Source organism: Rhinolophus ferrumequinum, chromosome 5 (genome assembly GCF_004115265.2).
Source record: "Rhinolophus ferrumequinum isolate MPI-CBG mRhiFer1 chromosome 5, mRhiFer1_v1.p, whole genome shotgun sequence".
Classification (NCBI taxonomy): Eukaryota; Metazoa; Chordata; class Mammalia; order Chiroptera; family Rhinolophidae; genus Rhinolophus; species Rhinolophus ferrumequinum.
In genome coordinates, this window is record NC_046288.1 from 18,700,351 (window position 1) to 18,721,317 (window position 20,967).

The 20,967-nt window shown below is 35.8% G+C and overlaps 1 protein-coding gene across 1 annotated transcript in view; it reads left to right on the forward strand.

Annotated features, from left to right (window-relative positions):
• POLR2B (RNA polymerase II subunit B) overlaps positions 1 to 20,967 on the forward strand; it is a 41,083-nt gene that overhangs the window by 8,131 nt on the left and 11,985 nt on the right. Inside the window, exons 4-16 of the mRNA XM_033105542.1 lie at positions 2,333 to 2,445; positions 2,578 to 2,797; positions 3,179 to 3,337; positions 5,912 to 6,076; positions 9,033 to 9,229; positions 9,393 to 9,512; positions 10,311 to 10,497; positions 13,289 to 13,432; positions 13,680 to 13,819; positions 13,920 to 14,031; positions 17,183 to 17,337; positions 18,094 to 18,292; positions 18,608 to 18,776. Coding sequence (XP_032961433.1) covers positions 2,333 to 2,445; positions 2,578 to 2,797; positions 3,179 to 3,337; positions 5,912 to 6,076; positions 9,033 to 9,229; positions 9,393 to 9,512; positions 10,311 to 10,497; positions 13,289 to 13,432; positions 13,680 to 13,819; positions 13,920 to 14,031; positions 17,183 to 17,337; positions 18,094 to 18,292; positions 18,608 to 18,776 — 2,080 coding nt within the window. The remainder of the gene's footprint in view (positions 1 to 2,332; positions 2,446 to 2,577; positions 2,798 to 3,178; positions 3,338 to 5,911; positions 6,077 to 9,032; positions 9,230 to 9,392; positions 9,513 to 10,310; positions 10,498 to 13,288; positions 13,433 to 13,679; positions 13,820 to 13,919; positions 14,032 to 17,182; positions 17,338 to 18,093; positions 18,293 to 18,607; positions 18,777 to 20,967) is intronic.

Sequence of the window (20,967 nt, forward strand, 5' to 3'; positions counted from 1 at the left end):
AAATAAAGAGATGCATTTTTGCAACTACAGTTGACACTTGAACAACATGTGTTTGAACTGCATGGGTCCACTATGGATCTTTTTCATCTTGTAAACTTACAGTATCGATAAATAAAGTCCAGTACTGTAAATGTATTTTCTTTTCCTTATGATTTCCTTAATATTTTTTTTCTCTAGCTTACCTATTGAAAGAATACATATATAGTACATTTATCGTACAAAATGTGTTAATTGACTGCTTATGTTATCAGTAAGTTTTCTGGTTAACAGCAGACTATTAGTTAAGTTTTTGGGGAGTCAGAGGTTATATGCAGATTTTTGACTGAGTGTGTAGCGGGGTTGGCGCCTCAACCCCCATGTTTTTCTAGGGTCAACTGTAATCCAAAACTCTAATTCTTATTCAGATAGTAAGTATTTAATAGTTGGGAAGAGGGAACTCAGAAATATGATGAACTGCTCAGGGAAGCAAGCCAAAAATAGTCATAATGCTTCAAAAAACCCCAGTTTTTTTCTTTCACCGTATAAGGAATCATAAAAGAAAAAGTATTTGAAGGACTTTTTCCCTTGATTATTTATTGTATGAAATACGTTATAGCAATGTAAGAAATAATAAAGGAGAACCACCCAAACATATCAGCTTTTTAATTTTTCTAAGTTCCTTGTAGTCTTCGTTGACACATATGCATGTTTTTAGCATTGTTAGAATAATAGCAAGGGTATAATTTTATAATTTGGTTTTATATGAGTGATTGTAAAGAAGTATGTAGTCTAAAATAATGACTGTTCTTAGTTTTTCAGAGGTAAAGAGACAGCATTATGGGCCTTGAAAGACAGAGAAAACTGAAAAGCAAAGTAAGGCAGGGAGAGCCCCAGAAATAGAGTTAGACAGAGGGAGAAGTTATTATTTCTAGGCAGTTCAGTGGTTAAGTAAGTTCCTAAGGGCTGATCTTTTATTTTTATTCTAGTTGGAGATGCTGCACAGACTTGCTGTTAAGAACAGAAATAATGGGCTCTTGTGGCACTGCTGGAAACATAGGCATAAAATGCCTTTTTATACTGAAGACATCTTTTTCCTCATTGTCTTTGCAGTACAAGGGAGATAGCTATATAAATAGCATATTCCAGGTGCTAGTACCATAAGTACTACCAGAGGAAGAGATCTCTGAAGCTGGGGTATCAGAGTTTACTGGCAAAGATGGGAGGGACTTAGCTGATGGACGGTCAGGGTAGAACTTGTCTTAGTAACGAGAAGATACTTTGGCGTTTCAGCAAGAAAATACTTGGTGTATTTGGCTTGGCAGTGGAATGGGGACACAATAGTATGTCATTTTTGCTTTGATCTGTTTTCGATAGATGTTAGTGGAAGGTAAGATGGAACCAGATTGTCACAGGCTTTGGATATTATAGGGAATTGTTGAAAGATTGTCAAAGAATATGCATAAAGCATTATTTTAGAATGTTTACTTTGGAAATGATATTTACTTGGAGCGGGAAGAGGATGGAGGCAGATAAAAATCTTGGAATAGCCTGGGTTTAAGATAATGTCCTAGACGACAAGGGTCATGGTGGAAATAAGGAGTCGATGGATGGCCTCCCTTTGGTTCATTATCATCATGACTTCTCTTTGTCCTCTATGTACTCCATTTTGGGAAACTTGGGTGGCAGTAATTTATGTGGACCATTTAATCCCATCTCTGAGATTTAATTTAGAGAGAAATTCACTATCCATTTATCTCTGGAAAGTTCTCATGGATCTTATTTTATTGGGCAGTAAATAGATATTTAATTGAAAAATTTTTTTTCTGTTGTGGGCTGAGCTATAACCAGCTAGGGTTGGAGATTCTTGTCCTTTGTGTATAATAATTAGGATTTTTTTGTATGTTGAATTGAAGAGTTGTATTATTTTTCCCCTAATGTTCTGCTGATTAGATTAGAGCACAGTTCTAATGGTATGGATTTACCTTTTCTTTGTTTTCTGGTAACTTTGTACTTCTGTCCCTAACCAAGAAGAGGGCACATGAAACTATATAGATGGTTAATACAGATACATTTTAACTGTTTGATATGAACTTAGAGCACATGATGGGTCCATAGTCTTCACTTAATTGTGACATATTAAGTCTTTTTGTCTTCTGCCTTAAGTATAAAACTTGACATCTATGGAATATGGGTGTTGACTTTGGTGAGTCACCATATTGATAAAGTGGATTAATTTAGCCAATGTCTAGAGCTACTTCTGCTCAAACTGTTAATGTTGATTAAAATGGACTCATTGAAACTTTTATGGAAAAAAAATTATTTATCCTCTTCGTGTTTTCTGGTTTCATTGCAGCCACGGTATTTGCTGAAGTTTGAACAGATTTACCTCTCCAAGCCTACCCATTGGGAAAGAGATGGCGCTCCTTCACCAATGATGCCAAATGAGGCCAGATTAAGAAATCTCACGTAAGAAAGATTTTTTCCAGCAGCTAATAGTGAAACACAATTCAGAAAATAATATGTCAGAATTTTATCCAGTTGAGAGTTTTAGCAGATACCTTACTATTACTCAATCAAGGTCTACTTTTATTTTCAAAGGTATTCTGCTCCACTTTATGTTGATATAACAAAAACAGTCATTAAAGAAGGGGAAGAACAACTTCAGACTCAGCATCAGAAAACTTTTATAGGAAAAATTCCAATTATGTTGCGTTCAACTTACTGCCTCTTGAATGGCTTAACAGATCGTGATCTTTGTGAGTTAAATGAATGCCCCTTGGATCCTGGTGGCTATTTCATTATTAATGGATCAGAAAAGGTATAGTAGCATGGTTTTTTAAAAAATTACAAAATGAGACTTAAGATTTAAATTATGAAAGTTGAAATTAAAAAGTAAACTTTTATACAGAATAACCTGGAGACAGCAGTTGAATTATTTGGGGGGTTGAGGGGGGTGACAGTTGAACTTATATAAACCAAAACTTTATTTAGCGGTATATACTATGCACTACAAATTTGGTCCTTTGTTCGAGCTTACATGTTTCTATGAAGCATTTATGCAAAATGGAGTTTGTAAAGTTGAAGAGTTGATGTTTCAGTGAGCCTATTAATCAGATTAAATTAAGATACAGATTTCATTCTTTCTACTTCAAGGACCTTGTGGGTTTAATGGTTGTAACTTTCTTTATTGTCCATATAGGTTCTGATTGCTCAAGAGAAAATGGCAACAAACACAGTCTATGTGTTTGCCAAAAAGGATTCTAAATATGCCTACACAGGAGAGTGTAGATCGTGTCTGGAGAATTCTTCCCGACCCACCAGTACTATTTGGGTTAGCATGCTGGCAAGAGGAGGACAGGTATGGGCTGAGATACGATGTTTGGGTTTGTTTGTTTTTGTCTAGTTTTGTAATTTACCAGACTGCATTATTAGTCACAAGCTTTTCTGGAACATATTGTCAGTGTTACTCGTATATGACAAGAATTGTACTATTTACTTATTGCTGTATAACAAATTACTCCAATGGCAAGATTTATCATTTCAGTTTCTGTAAGTCTGGGATCTGGGTGTGGCTTGGCTGGGTCCTCTGGTTGAGCATTCCTCACAAGGCTGCAGCTACGCTGTGTGCCTGGACTGCAGTCATCTTAAAGCTTATTCACATGGTTGTCGGCAGGATTCAGTTCACCATGGGCTGTTGAACTGAGTCTCAGTTCCTTGCTGGGTGTTGGCTGGAAGCCTCTCCCAGTTCCTTGCCACATGGGTCCCCTTCATACAGCAGCTGACAACATCAGAGAGAGTAATCGAGAAGAGCCATAGTGTACAAGCAAGGTGGAAATCACAGTCTTTAATAACTTAATCTCGGAAGCAACGTTGTATCATTTTTGTCATATTCTTTTTGTTAGATGTTAGGTTCCCAGCCCCCTCAACTCCCTACCGAAGGAGAGGGAATTACACAAGGGGATAATAATGGTAGGCAGGGATAATTAAGAACCGTCTTCGAAGCTGTCTGCCATGGCATGTTACTTATAATAATGTAATCTAATGATAGCATTTCTTGAATTTGCTGTGTGCCAATTACGTTACTCAGATTGCTTGATTTAATCTTCATACCTATCTTGGAAAGTAGTTGTCATTAACCTCTAATTTCATGTACGTTTTATTGTTTCTTAAATTTTTTTTGAAGAAGTCATATATGCACGTTAAAATAGTTCAAAAAAGTACAAAAAAGGGTATACTATAAAAGTAATCTTTGACCCCAAACCAATTACCAAAAGCAGCTGCTTTTGATAATTTCTCATGTCCAGAAATAGTCTTAATGTAAAAAATACAAGTGGGAGCATGCTATACACACTGAACTTTGCTGGTATCCTTCAAAAACTTTAGATCAGCACTTGATCATTCTTTTTGAGCTGTGATATTCCTTATGTAGATGTAGCATAATTTAACTGTTTCTCTTTTGGTGCACATTTAGGTTTCCAGTCTTGTACTCTTATAAATAGCTCTGCAGAGTCTAATATCACTTTTTATAAGTCTTACAAACATGAAAAACTTGAAGGTTAGAGAGTTTTAACTGCCTGAAGTTAAATACTTCAGGATTGTAGAATGGGTGTTAATTGAAAAGGTTTTTACTTGTAAATGGGGGTGAAATGGGGCCCAAGTACAAGTGTTTGGGGAAGATTCCCATATGGTTGTGATGTGAATTCGGTGTTGAGAAGCATTGGCCTGGGTTATGGAGGGCAAAGGTATGAGCACAGTGTGTTACAGAGATTATCATGGCAGCTATGAGCAAAATGAATTACTTAGAGGCAGAGGAAAATCATCTGGATTTAGTGACAGGTTTGACATTATATGAGGATGAGTCCATTAAGATTCTGTGGTTTCTGTCCTGAGGTTCTGGCTAAAATAAGAGAACTTCCAAGAATTTATTTTTAGAGAGAACCTAGTGAGTTCATTTTTAGACAAAAGATTTTGGGGGGGTGCGTGATGTAGGCATTATATTTTAATGTTTTGCTCATTCTGAAAAAGATCTATTATGAAACGAATAATAGACTGAATGCAATTGACAGAAGCAACTAAATGGCAGTTGGAAATATGAGGGCTGAGGGTACAGGAAAAAGATCAAGATGAAAATTTGGGTATCACTTATGACAAGTTGTTACTGATCATCCATGAGATGGGATAAGATTTCTAAGGAAGGAGGTCTGAAGTAAGAGGAGGAAGACAACAGAAATTGTTCTTAGAAGGATTATGATAATGTAGGGTTATGAGGCCAAGAAAAGTAAAGTTTGATATTGAAGGGAAAAAAATACGATTAAAACTGAGAAACCAGGTGTTTGTATGCCAGTGTAGCCTAGTAACTTTTATTTTGTTTTTGTATATGTGTAAAATTAAAGAGAGAGAACTTGGAACAAAAAAGCTTGTGTGAAAGAGGCTGTTTGTTTCTTCAAACAAGGAGATCCAGCACAGACCAGCTCTGCGTTAATATTTATTTTTCATTCTTCGCTTAGCTTTTTTACACATTTGTCTATCCATATTCTCTTTTTTTTACCTCTTATTTATTTCTTCCTTCCAGAGATTTTTTTTTGGGGGTTGTTTTTTTGTTTTTGGTGGGTGGAGAGGATGAGGGGTCAGTGTTCATATTCTTTTGCAGCCAGAAGTCATTTCCAAATACAGTGTTGGGAAATTCTGAGAGAATCTTGGTTGGCAGATGGTAGAGAATGGAAGTTTTCTCAGGTTTAAATGACCAGCCTAGCCATAAAATTAGTAAATATGTTCCAGTGGTTTTAAAAATCAGCCATAAGACATTCCTTAGAGTATGAGAGGTGTGCTCTTTTGAAATATGTACATGACATGTATATAGAATGGTTCTCAAGATATTTAAATGGCTATGGTCTCTGTGTACTCATATGCTAATGATGCTTTATTTTTCTAGGGTGCAAAAAAGAGTGCTATTGGTCAGCGCATTGTGGCAACTCTACCATATATCAAGCAAGAAGTTCCCATCATTATTGTGTTCAGAGCATTAGGTTTTGTGTCTGACAGAGATATTTTAGAGCACATTATTTATGATTTTGAAGATCCAGAGATGATGGAAATGGTAATGTGTAAGCAAAATGTATTTGTAATGTTTTATAAGAGGTTTAAAGTTACTGACAGTTGCTAGTCTTAAAACATAGTAGAAAGCTGTTCTGAAGAGCAATTTACTTGTCACAAATCCCATGCCATTTATTGTGCAGTGAAAGCCTTCAGCCCTACCTCGGGTTCGTTCTTTCCTGACAAATCGGTGTAAAATGGACATGAAAACTAGAGGCATCTAGAGGTCTTTGACAGCAGCAAGAAGAAACAGTAGTAAGGAAAAGCATAAAAGCATACCAGTCTGGTGCAATTTACTGAAAAAGGAAAATGAGTAGTTTATATCTTTTTTGTTTTAATTTTTTATTTTGAAATAATTTCAAACTTATGGAAACTTGCAAAGAACTCTTGTATACTCTTCACCCTGATTCACCAGTTGTTATCTTTGCCATGTTTGCTTTAGCATTCTATTAGGTTGGTGCAAAAGTAACTGTGGTTTAAAAGGTTAAAAATAATTGCAAAAACTGCAATTACTTTTGCACCAACTTAATACTTGTCTATACATTATTTTTCTCTGAACCACTTGAGAGTGTGTGTCAGACATCATGCCCCTGTACTCCTAAATACTTCAGTGTATATTTCCTGAGTACCAGGACTTACATAATCATAGTATAATTATTAAAACCAGAACATTTCAGTCCAGTACAGTTCTAGTAATCTGCAGATCTTACTCAGGTTTTAGTCAGTTTTCCCAATAATGTCTTCAATGGCATTCCCTTGCCCCATTCAGAATCCAGTCCAGTATCATGTATTGCATGTCTTTTTTATGTCTCTCTCAATCTTTCCTTGATGTTCCCCAGTGTTTCATAACATTGAAATTTTGGGAGAGGATAGGCCATTTATTTTGTAAAATTTCCCTCAGTTTAGCATTTTCTGATGTTTCCTCATTAGATTCAATTTATGCATTTTTGGAAGGAAAAATATAGAAATATTTTTAAATATAGAAAATATATATAGAAAATATAGAAATATAGAAATATAGAAAAATATTGTGTACTTCCCAGGGCACTGTATTAGAGTCACATGATGCCATTTTGTCCCATTATTGGTAATGTTTACAGTGGTGTGTGTTAGGTTCCTTTACTGTAGAGTTACTATTTTTGTGAGAAGATTGTTTGAATGTAGATAAATACCCATTTCCTTATCAGTCTTTTCCATTAATGATCCCTGTCTCAGTAAATAGTAGTGGATAATCTTAAAGTTGTCCCGAATTGTCCACAGAGAAATGAGGTAAAATGCAGGCTAAACATCGGTCACAAAGTTAGAAAGTGGAGTACATTTTAGTTATTAGAGTATTTATTGATACAGTTACATGAGAAAAATGAGTTCTGGTAAGATTTTACTTTAAGCTTTTACCAGTAATCATATGCTTTTATTTTTTTGTTTAAATACTTAAAGATAATAAGTATTTAAGTATTTTAAAGAAAAGATGACATATGTTATCTTCTCTCCAAAGACATCCCAAATGATTCAAACTGGATTTAGGTAGTATTCAAACTGGAATTTTCTTAGTAAAGTGAAAGACCTGATTTGCTTTATGTGTATTGCCTTTTTTTTTTTTTAAAGATTTTATTGGGGAAGGGGAACAGGACTTTATTGGGGAACAATGTATACTTCCAGGCCTTTTTTCCAAGTCAAGTTATTGTCCTTTCAATCTTAGTTGTGGAGGGCGCAGCTCAGCTCCAGGTCCAGTTGCTGTTGCTAGTTGTAGGGGGCGCAGCCCACCATCCCTTGCGGAAGTCGAACTGGCAACCTTGTGGTTGAGAGCCCACTGGCCCATGTGGGAATCGAACCGGCAGCCTTCGGAGTTAGGAGCATGGAGCTCTTAATTGCCTGAGCCACCGAGCTGGCCCCTGTACTGCCTTTTTGAAAATTATTGTTTGTTCCTTTAGCTCTTAAGAAGTTTAGATCAGTTTTTACAAGTCTGTGAGTCAGGCATTCACTGTGCAAAAGTGCTTTAATTTTTTCTTCTGAAAATACATCATTATTGTTATTCCTTTTTCCAAATCCATATTAACCTTAACAAAACAGTTATGTGACAACAATGACAACTTCCTTTAAAAAAGTCCCTTTTCTTAACCATACTGTGGTCTCACTTTTACTGGTTTACATGACCTTTTTCTGACTTTGGTTCCATGATTAGAATTTGGATATTTAAACTTGAGGATCAGTGATAAATAGACATAGGAAAGCTAGGGCAAGAAATGCAGGTCAGTATATGTGACAGGATTTGAAATGTATTTACAGGGGCCAAAGTTAATAATTGTTACCCCTCATTTCTCATGCTCATTATTGTGTAAAATTGGAACTTTAGAATGTTAGAACTGGAGTGGAACTTACAAATTATTTTATCTAGCTCCTTTGTAGATGTGGAAATTGATTACATGGCTGCTCAGAGACCACAGCTAGTTAGTAGCATGTATGGAATGCAATACTCTCTAACAATGTGTCTTTAAAATATTCTCCTTTACATAAAACTGAGTGGTTTTATTTATAGAATAAAAACCTCTTAAGCCAACGCTGAAAACAGTCTCGCATATTTATTCATTTGTAGCTTAGAAAAATTTAATTTGACTATTAAACTTCTCCAAATTCATTTTAGATATTTGGAAGGAACTTTGTTTTGCCATTATTTATTAAAACATAAAAAACAAACAAGAAACATTATTCTTTTTATAATGGAATTACTTGCATTTGTCTAGAAAGTGTAATTGTGCTGATGAGAGGATTTTTGTCAGAGATTTCTAGATCTCTAAAGTGTCTTCAAGTTCTAAGATATTTTGATTCCTTAATTTTCTAAAAATATTTGCATAATCGATTAGGGTCATAGGGATATTTAACATATTATAAAGTGACAGTTGTCTCATTTTTAAAGTGAAAATATGAATTTGAAAATAACTTTTATTTAAATTATCTGATAGGTTAAACCTTCTCTTGATGAAGCTTTTGTCATCCAAGAACAGAATGTTGCACTGAATTTCATTGGTTCAAGAGGAGCAAAGCCTGGTGTCACTAAAGAGAAAAGAATTAAATATGCAAAAGAAGTCTTACAAAAAGAAATGCTCCCTCATGTTGGTGTCAGTGATTTTTGTGAGACTAAAAAGGCTTATTTCTTGGGGTATGTTAAATTTCTTTGCTTTAAGTTCTTTGCAAAATGTATAGTTGAAATAGAGTTTTTCTTAAAGCTAAAAATGCCAAAAATGATATTTTTAATATATATATATATTTAAAAAGCTAAAACCATGTGTTTTCTTTCTCATGTTTTTTTCTTTTTTTTTAAGGTACATGGTTCATAGGTTGCTTCTAGCAGCCTTGGGTAGAAGAGAATTAGATGACAGAGATCACTATGGAAACAAAAGATTGGATCTTGCTGGGCCACTACTTGCATTCTTATTTAGAGGGTAAGATATTACAGAATGATATCGTTAAAAATAGAGAGATTTCACTTTCGATTGGCCATTGTACGTGGAAGTGCTAAACTATTTTGGCATCCATATGGGGTACATGTAAAGGTAGCTATGTTTTCTTTGCTGCTTGCCCAGATTTAGTTCTGCTTCATGTCTGAGAATTTCAACTTTGTGAAGACAATTTATTACAGTCCATGGTTTCATTTTTTTATTTCTCTGTTAGGCATTTGAGAAGCTGAATTATTGCCTTGATTTTCTAAGAGCTGATATTGGGATTGTTATTAGTTCTGCTTTTACATTTTATAAAAACACACAAAAGCTGGAGGGAAGTCTATCAAAATATTAGCAGTTGTTGTCTCACAGTATTGGGGTTGTATGTGATTTTTATTTTATTCTTGACATTTTTTTTTATATTTTTCATTTTCTGTGATGAACACAATACTTTCATAATTAGAAAAGTTATTTTTAAAAATAAATATAGACAATTTAATGAAATGATATTAGCAATGTTTTGTGCATGCTCTGTTTTTAGTGTGTTATAAATTACCATTTTTCAACTTTTTTTTATCTCCCCACTAAGGAGCCTCTTTTGACATTTTTCCCCCAGTTGGCTCCCCTCATGTATGTTTGTGTACTGTGTGTCCGTACATCTGTGCTTTATATATAAAAAGTGATAACACCTCCCTCCCTCTACTCCAACCACTTTTTGCCTCTTGTGGGCCGTATTGTCCCTGTTGGAAATGTATGCTGTTGACCTTTACCTGTTTAATACAACACCGTTTTATTTGGCAGCATGTTTAAGAATTTGCTTAAAGAAGTGCGGATCTATGCACAGAAGTTTATTGATCGAGGAAAGGATTTTAACTTGGAGCTGGCAATTAAAACAAGGATTATATCTGATGGCCTAAAATACTCTTTAGCTACTGGAAATTGGGGCGACCAAAAAAAAGCTCATCAAGCCAGAGCTGGAGTATCTCAGGTAAGGATGTTGACGATGACTGTAGGCTTGATAGGAAAATGTTACGGGACTAATCATACATTCTTTCATTCATCGACTAAATTATTTTGTTCCACAGCCCCCCCTTCAGATGTAAAATGCTGGTGGCTTTTGAATTATGAAAATGAAATTTTTCTTAAATTAGCTATAAACATTACTGAGAGAGACTTAAGGTTTTGTCTTGCATCAAGATAGTTAATAAATTAGAATAGGTGCTTGCAAGGTGAGACAGTCCATGTTGGTGAAATTTCCATGTCTCAAAAGCTCCATATTAGAAGCTGATCCAGAGAATAAATGCTCATCCTCTTCCTTTGTTGTAAAATATAGTACTTTTCACCCTGTGATTTCTCTGTGTTCGCCTGTTGTATGTATAAGTGACTGAAATAACTACTCTCAAATGGAATAACGGGGATTGTCTCACTAGGCATTTTAACTTTTTTCTATTTACTTTTCATGTAAGATTGAAGCTCTATAATGCACATGTCTAGCTTTATGGAATATTTTGGGGGAGTCTCCTCCTCTTTGCCTCTTTTTTTTTTAACTAGCGTATACCAGCATCACTTGATTAATTTGGCATTCAGACACCAACTTTAAGCTCCTGAGTCCTAGAAACCCAGGTGATCTGAAAAATTGTGGGAGACTGCTGATGGCACAAATTTCTAGTTCCTTTTAAAGTACTAAGAATTTATTGAATGTACATGGTTTTTGTGATGTTGGATTCACAGCCATGAATGAGATACTCTTCCAGCCCTCGGAGCTCACCATCTATCAGAGGAAACAGATTCATCCATATACAGCTCACTGCTGTGAGCTGCCTTAGGATAAATGCCATGTTGCCAGTTCAGTTTAGCGTGTGGTTATTGGGACTTACGATGTGCCAGGCACTCTGCCACACATTGGAGATGCAAAGATGAATAAAACATGATCCATGATCTTTAGTAGTTTCCAGTCTGTACTCATACATAGAGGCAAACAGATAGTTACAACATGGTACAGTAAGTATTATAACGAGAAGTAGCATAACTGCTCTGCGGGAATGCTGGAGCAAGGCATTTAGCATCATCAGAGGGTAAAAAGGGGTCTTTCTTTAGGAGGTAACATCTGAGCTGAATCTTGAAGGGAAACTGGGAAATAGTCCAAGCCTGGGATGCGTGTAAAACTAATGGCTCACAGAAAAACTGGAGAAAATTTTTTGATATCCTAAAGAAAGGGATAGAGGGAGGAAAGAGCATGTGTACGTGTGAGGAGATAGAGCAGTTTAGTTTTCAAACCAAAGTGGGAGAGTTGGGAAGATGGGGTTGGAAAGGGAAGTCAAAAACAGCTCACAGAGGGAGACTGCTTTTTTTTTTTTTTTAAGGTAGCTCAACGGTAATTGGCAGTGTGGAGAAAAGACTTGAGAAGGGTAAAGTTGGTGGCAGGGAGATTGTTGGGACGGGCTGAGTGGGAAATGATTAAGGCCTAGACAAGAGCACTCTTACAGAGATGGAGAGTAGAGTCAAATTTGAATGTATTTAGGAAGCAAGTTTTGTAAGACTTTGAGATTGGTTAGTTGAATGGTGGAAAACTCCGTAGAGCACAGAAAAGCAAACAGTTCTTCTGGAGGTGGGTCAGATGGCTTTTATGGAGGTGGTAACATTTCCCCAGGCAGATCAGAATGGGGAAGTGCATTCCATTCCGTGGTAATAGCATGGTCAGAGGTGCAGAGGTGCGAGGGTTTTTGGCATTGTTGATAGAGTTTGGGAGAATAATAGGGGAAGGTTGTTTGGGACGTCACTGAGAAGAACTTGAATGTCATGGTCCTCTGTAGTGGGTGGGGACCTGTTTAAAATTTTTTAAATGGGTAAGTGATATGAACATATCTGTTTTAATAATTTTGGTACCTGAGGAGGGTAGGTAGGAGGGGACATGGCAGGGACTTAGGAGGTGATGGCAGTAGTATAGGTAAGAGGTAAGGGGCTGGTGTATTGCTGTGACATTGGAAATGGAGGGGGTGGGGTTTTTGAGAAAATTTGAAAATAGAATTGACAGGATATGTTTATTGAAGTGTGGAAGGAGGAAGTGAGAGGGAGAAACAATTTTGAAATTTCCGAATTGGGATATTAAGGGAACAGTGATGCCATTAGCCATGACAGGAGACTCAGAAGAGGATGGAGGTTTGGATTGTTATAGGCCTGGGGAACATGGTGATTTGTTATCAGGTATATTGTGCTGATGTTGCTTGCTTTATATCTCTTAATGTTAACCTTACTTGTAAGTATTACTTTGCCTAATATCCTGTAAGTATTGAATATCCTTGTTGGATTCAAAGGCCTCAGCTTGGAAAAAGTACTGCGGTGGATTAGTGATGTGTGCTGTGGTCAAAGGAATGTGGGTTGGTAGCATTTAACACTTATTGAATGCCGATGTATGCCAAGTACTGTTCTAGGTACTGGGATGCAACAGAGAACAAAACAAAGAAATGAAAAATCCCCACCCTTGCAACCAGTGTCCTAGTGATTGGAGACAGACCATAAAGAAAACAGTGGTGTGTATGTTAGACCTGTACATCATGTATTTGCTCTCCCTGTTGTAAGGGATAGTTAAGTTATGGAAGTTTTGGGAGTGAACAAGATTATCTGGGGAAAAGATGGACAAAGTGGGGATGGGAACAGTTTGACACTCACTGGATTAAATGTAAACATGTGACTTTGCCTCATTCTAGTATTTGCCAAAAAATGCGATATTGTGAGTAACAGAAATGCCTAGACTTTAAACATTTGCCATTGTTTTCTAGGTATTAAACCGCCTGACTTTTGCATCTACTCTTTCTCACCTGCGTCGTTTAAATTCTCCTATTGGTAGAGATGGCAAGCTAGCAAAACCGAGACAGTTGCATAATACATTGTGGGGAATGGTGTGTCCTGCTGAGACGCCAGAGGTAATGCATTAGAATTTATGTTCAGAACAAAAAGTTTGCCAGTAATTATGTAGGATATAATTACTTTCAGAATTGAGTTTTTATTTAACTATGCAGTGTGGTTTAGAACTAAGATACAATTTATAATTTTGTTCTTAGAAAGTAAGAGTAAATGCTGAGATCAAATTGAAAGAAAAATGTTTATGGAAGAAAATTTTGATAAAGCATGTTAAATCAGTATGAGTAATACTTTGTTTTTTATTCCAAGGGCCATGCTGTAGGACTCGTGAAGAATTTAGCTTTGATGGCTTATATTTCAGTTGGATCTCAACCTTCTCCAATTCTGGAATTTTTAGAAGAATGGAGTATGGAAAATTTAGAAGAAATTTCTCCTGCAGCTATTGCTGAGTGTGTATAGAAGCAATTTTCTAAAAGCTATTTTTAATCTTTTGTTATAGCTTAGTATAGAGTTACTAAGTCCAAAATGCTTTGGGTTTTTGTATTTTAGTGCAACCAAGATTTTTGTTAATGGCTGCTGGGTTGGAATACATAAAGATCCTGAACAACTCATGAATACTCTAAGGAAATTGCGGCGTCAGATGGACATCATTGTGTCTGAAGTAAGAGTCTTTAACTAAGAGGGCATGACCTGTGGGATTTCTGAACAAGGAGTAAGAAGACTAGAGAAAGTTGTCGTTCCATTGGCATCTTTCTTTAATTGGTTTCCCTTAAGTTGTAAAGTATACTGTCAAAAGTCTAGGTGATGTTTTGAGCTAAATTCAATTAGTATAAACTATTGCTTGCTTTAATGCTTTAGATGTATACTTCTAAAAATTTGACATGTACTTTAAGTTACAAAATTATATTTTAGAACTCTAATTATATTTTAAAGTAATAGGAATTCTTTTGAGGATCTTTTTGTGAAGCTGACAATACCTTTAAAAAGGGAATGATCATCTCTGATCCTTTGTCTGAATCTAGAGGTTCATTCATAAGCTGTGATACACCTCTAATAGATGCTGTTATAGTTACATGGATATTGAAATGCTTTGAGATAACGATGGATTTATTTTAATCATTAAAATATAGTATGGTATTTTAATGTAATATAAAATTTATTCCCCAAAATAGGGCTTTTGCTTTTAGTGTACTGTCTTAAGGGACAGGGCTCAGGCTTTGATTCCCCCATATCTACCCCTGGGGTCTGTCTAGGTAAAAGTGGATTTGGAGGGAAACTGTAATACACTTAAGCCAGTAGCCGGCCTCCTTTCTACCTAGCAAAGCAGAGGAGAGAGTTTGGTTGCTCCAGGCCTTCCTTTAGCAGGCAGGCCCTGGGTTAGGGCTCAGGCGTATTCACAGCTTGAAGGCAGGAAGAGCATGTTTCACTTGAGGGCAGGCAGGGCTAAGAGAAAGCCTAAGAACCAAAACTGGCTGTATTTTTTATGACTAAGAACTTTGTCAATGCCATGTTTTTCTGCTGAGAGCCTTCTTCAGCTTTTCTATGCTCTCTAAGGAAAAGTTAAATTCTTCATACTGTTTTAAGCCTTTTTACTTTTCCATGGGCTCATTCTCTAACCTGAAATATTTGTGCGCGCTGTCCCTCATGCCTCCTCAAAAACAGACAGTAGGGAGAAGTAGGGAGATTTACTTTTTTCAGGTAAATCTCACTTATTCTGCAAAAATAATAACTCTCATCTCCTCCAGGATACTTTACTTGACAACTCCCCCGCCCCCGGCCCCCATTTGATTTGGATCAGAGGTTGGCAAACGTTTTCTGTAAAGGCCAGATATTAAATATTGTAGGCTTTGTTTACCATACAGTGTCTGTTGGGTGTTCAGCCTTGCTGTTGTAGTGAAAAGCCGCTATGGACCATATGAGAACCAATAAAACTTAATTTACAAAAACAAATGGCAGATGAGGGCAGATTTGGCCTGTAGGCTGTTCACTGACCCCCTTATGTAGATCTCTGTGACTATAGTAACTATTGGTAGCATATTTACTTAAATACTTCTGGTAGAATGTTTGTACCAGATAGTAACTGGTGATTGATTTGCCTGCCTTACTACATGATCAGCTCCTCAGAGACAGGGAACGTGTCTCCTCAGACTGCATTTTCAGCTCTGAGCATGGTGCCTGACATAGGTAGATATTGAGTGTTTGTTGAACATTATAAATGGACCTGTGTCCTTGGATTGGACAGTTTATTGGAGAGTGATGTTAGGATCCTGTACGTGGGAGAATTGTGTGTATGTTTCAGGAGTGTAGTACTTTTCCTTCATAATTTCTGATAACCAGAGGTTCTCGTTTTACCCATTTCTAACTTTAGTCTTCTGTTGGACGTGTTAGCTTTCTTGTCACTAGTCCTGTCTAGACTACTAAAGAACACCTGTTTCCTTTGGAACACAAGGTACTGTTTGGCCTTTGAGGAGACAACAGCTCAATCTGTGTCCTCTTGTTAAGATAATAGAGCTGTATTCTATTAGGAATTCTCTAAAGATTCAAGGGAATGCCTTTGAAAGCATTGTCTTTTCTGGGACTTGAGGATGCCCGTCAGGGTGTTTTTGGTTACAGACACAGTGTTTCTGCTCAGCTTGTTTCCCAAGGACAGGAAGTGGGCTAAGAACAAGGAAAATTTTCTTTTTCTTGGCTTTGACTCTTTAGTTTTGGAGACTGTGATGTTTTTGATAAAGCTTTTATGATTTACTATTGTTTTTAAACTGAGTAATCCAAATCTTTTCCTTTCTTAAATAAACCCAATCTTTAATAGAAGTATCCAGATAAGATTTCATTTTTTAAAAAAATACTTTCGTGGAGAAATACCAATCTATTTTCCCATTTCCCAACTCATTGGCAAGTCATTTCATAGTTGACTTCCAGGATTATATATTAGATCTAGAAAATTCACCTGAAATTTTTATTTCCCTTTTTACTTATTTCTTTATATATAGGTACTTCAGGTTCTGCAGTGCTTTTAATAATTACTATGTTCTTTATTGCAAATTTTCCCAAAGTATTTTTGTTATTTTCTGGGAATATATTTTTTAGCACTGTCCAGTAGAAATATGTGAACTACATATGCAATTTAAATTTTTCTAGTAGCCTTACTAAAAAAGTAAAAACACAGATGAAAATAATTTTGATAATATATTTTATTTTACTCAATACATCCAAAATATTACCATTTCAACATATAATCAATATAAATATTAATGAAAAATTTTACATTATTTGTTTTTCCTGGTACTATCTTTGAAATCCAGTGTGTAGTTTATACTTACAGAATATCTCAGTTCAGAATGGCCACAATTGAAGTGCCTAGTAGTGACAAGTGGCTAGGGGCCACTATAGTGGACAGCTAGCCTGTAAGCCATTTGATAGGTGAATATGAGAAGTCAGGCTTATTACTGGGAAAGTATGATCAAAGGCAAAGTGAAATAGGGCTGGTTATAGAGTGAAGTATATGTGGTTATCAAAGAGGCAAAATAAGAAATTGTCATTTACCAGTGTTTGTGATACCAAAAATATATGTTTACTTTATCTTGCATTATTACCAGATATTGTCCAGCTCTATAATTACCAAAGTTAGATATTTATTCTTTATAAATTTTAATGATACCTAGGTTTTTAGTATATTGAACTATGATAAACAAAGATTTGTCCATTTTATTTGGCAGTTGGGTGCTTCAGAAATTTATTAGGCATTTTGTTGTGTTTTTAGCTAAGCCTTAATGATACAGAGAAAATAAAAGTTCATGTCTTTTTATTTCTAGGTGTCTATGATCAGAGACATTCGAGAAAGGGAGATTCGGATCTATACAGATGCAGGCCGTATTTGTAGACCACTTCTGATTGTGGAAAAACAAAAGCTACTTTTGAAGAAGAGACATATCGATCAATTAAAAGAGAGAGAATATAACAACTACAGGTAAGTACATGCGGTGAGAAAAAGAATTGAGATATAATTCACATACCATAAAATTAATGCTTTTAAACTATACAATTCAGTGTTTTTAGTAGTTTCACAAGATTGTACAACCATCATTACTATCTAATTCCAGAACAAATTCATTGCCCCCAAAAGCAGGTCTGTACTTACTAGCAGTAACATTTGTTTTTCTTAATTTTTATTATCAAGTAAGGGATATATAGGGTTTTGTTTAAGCATAAAAGTTTTTATGACATGTTCAAGTCCAGTAATAATAAGTAATATATATATAGCATATAATATAATCTGAACAATATAATAAATAAAAAATTTAATAAAAAGGTGAACCTGCTTTAAAATTTATTTTTAGTAATTTATGAATGTATATGTAATTTAATTGTAAAAAAAATTCAAATGATATATGTAATAAAAATATATAAAAGCCCCCAATTCATACTCTCCTCTTTAAAAGTAAATACTTACTGTTAACAATTGGGTATATAGTCCTCCAGACCTTATCTTTGCATTTATATACACACCTCCTGCCCCACAAGTAGTTTCTTTAGAACAAAGGAAAACAAACTAATAACAGTTATGTTCAGCAGCTTGCTTTTTTTCACTGTTAACAATAATAATGCCTATTTTGGAACTCTTTCTATATCAGTACAATAGATACAGTAATGTTCTTTATTAAGTAGGGTGGCTAGTTAAAATAGTTTAGGAAATGAGAAAATTAAGTGAATTCTTCTTTTTTAGTTGGCAGGATCTTGTGGCCAGTGGGGTAGTGGAATATATTGATACTCTAGAGGAAGAAACAGTGATGCTTGCAATGACTCCAGATGATTTACAGGAGAAGGAAGTAGCTTATTGTTCCACGTACACACACTGCGAGATTCATCCATCCATGATTCTTGGTGTCTGTGCATCTATTATTCCCTTTCCTGATCATAACCAGGTTGGTAGCTGTTTTGAACTTCTGATTTGTGAGGAATTGAGGGAAGTACAATAAAAGTTAGAGGTTAGTCTATAGTTTTTAAAGAGAAGTCTTTTAATGAAAAGACTGAACTCCTGCAGAATCGGCATTTAACATGCTTATTCTTGTGTTTCACTGGTAAGAGCCATAATTGGTTATTCCAAATGTTAACACTTACCTTTCAGGAAAAAAAACAAAAAACTTTACCAACCATATTTCTGATTTATTGTAGTACCCTGTAGAGTATATTCCTTTAGAAATAATTTTCATTGAATTTCCTTTCCTTTCTGCCTTTAGTCCCCTAGAAACACATACCAGTCTGCTATGGGTAAGCAGGCCATGGGAGTTTATATCACCAATTTCCATGTTCGTATGGATACATTGGCCCATGTTCTCTATTATCCTCAAAAACCACTTGTGACTACACGGTCTATGGAATATCTACGATTCAGAGAGCTGCCAGCGGGTATGTTCAGTTTTGTTTTACATTTTTTAAGATATCTCTATGCTTAAGGCACTTTTCTGGGTAATTAGGAAGGTTAATATAATGCATACGACACAGTCTCTATTTTCATGGAATTTATAACATGAGCACAATTAAATAAAAAGGAAGATATGTGGAAAGTGTTATGTACAGGTTCCTTTGGAAGCACAGAATGAAGGAAATGATTGATTCCTGTTGGAAGTCCAGAGCCAGCTTCATGGGGAAGGTAGCATTTTAGATTAAACTTGATGAAAGGGTATTTGAATTTGAGAGATGGTTTGAACAAGGGCCTAGATGTATGACTGCACGAGCCATGGGAGCAGTCAGTAATCGCGTCAGTTTAGTATGGCTGGAGTGTAAATGCCTGGGAGTGAAGCTCGGTCTCACAGTGTGGAGGGGAGCAGGTTGAATGTCATTTTGAGAACGTAGAGCATTCAGCATTTTTGAGCAAGGAAGTACTATAATTAGAAATTTACTTTCGGAATATCATTTTGGCAGTTGTGTAAGGGGAAGTTTAGAGTCAGATGAGATGTTAGCAGGGAGATAATTTAGACGTTTTTGCAGTGGTCTAAGTGAGAAATGGTAAGGTCCTAAAGAAGTGAAAAAGTGAACCTCTCTGCTGTCGCCTTTCTAAGTTCTGAAAAAAAGAGAAATGAAAAAGTCAGGGATGAGATACCTGTTGGAATACACTTAATAGGATTTGATGACTGATTGGATGTGGAACGATGAAGAGAGGGAAGAAAGGAATTGGAAATATTATTGGTGTCCCTGGCTTGGGTGATCAAGAAGAGAGAAGTACTATTAGCAAGTTTGGGAACACCTTAGAAAAAGAGTTAGGTTTTAGAGGTAAGCTAAATTCAGCTTTCAACATGTTGATTTTGAGTTGCTGCCCAGAACATCTAAGAAACAGTCTTTCAATAGTGAGTTGCAAACATGGTTTGAAAGAATGTCAAATCTAGAGCTGTGATGTTTTCGGTATGTTAATGGTAATTATAGATTACTATGAAATTGCTGAGGGAAAATTCAGAGTGACAATAAAACCAGAGCAGATAGAACTGAGGCACCAGGAAAAGAAATCAGGAAAAGGATATGAGACGTAGCTGATGAGGAGACTCAGGAGTTTGCAGGAGGAGATTCTCAAGGAGGCGGGACAGCAGGTGAAATGGTGCAGAGAAGTGTGAGGGGTATGAGAGTCGAATATTAAAGGAGACAGCATAATTCTTTGGCATAATTGTCTTAACTGTATTATTAACAGAATTTTGGCTTTGATTGTGGGTAACATTATTTAGTAAAGTTTGCCTTGTAAGTAGTGGCTTTAAATTATTATAGGACTATAATAGGGGAACTAACATTTTGATAGCAAATTCTCACAGGTTAGAATGATTTATTTTCAAAGTCCTCCACAAGGGGTTACTCTTGTCTATAAAAACAAAATCTATTAGGTTGTCTACAATATGCTCATATCTTTTGCTATGCTTGCAGTGCTTTGTTTTCTTCAACATTTAAATATTGGTTCCTTTATGGCTAGAAAAGAAAAGAAATAAAACTGAATGATTGGATTTGAAATAAAATGCCCCTTTGATACTGATATGAAGTGTGAGGGCATGGCTGGTAGGGACAACATTCCTTCCATTTCTGTTATTGTTTCAAGCCTTAATCATGTTACCTACTTTAAAAACTTATTTTGAGATAATTTCAAACTTAGGGAAAAGTTGTAAGACTAGTACAAAGAACTCCTATATACTCTTCATCCAGATTACCTAGTTTACATTTTACCCTATTTGCCTTATTCTTTCCCTTTCTTTTTCCTGAACCATTTGAGAGTAAGTTGCAGACATGAAGCCACATCAATCTTTAATTCTTCAGTGTCTGTTTCCTAAAAACAAGGACGTTCTTCACAGGACAACCGTCAGAATCAGGAGGTTAATAACACCGATCCATCTTAGTCAGAAGTCCCCAATTCGAATTTTGCCAGTTGTCTTCATCATGTGTTTTTTTGGGGTCTAGGATCTAATCCAGGATAATATGTTTCATTTAGTTGCTTATCTCCTTAGTCTCCTTAATCTGGAACAGTTCCTTAGTCTTTCCTTGTCTCTCATGACCTGTATGTTTTTGACGAGTCCAGGCAAGTTACTTTGTACATTGTCTCTGAAATGGAGTTTGACAGCTTTTT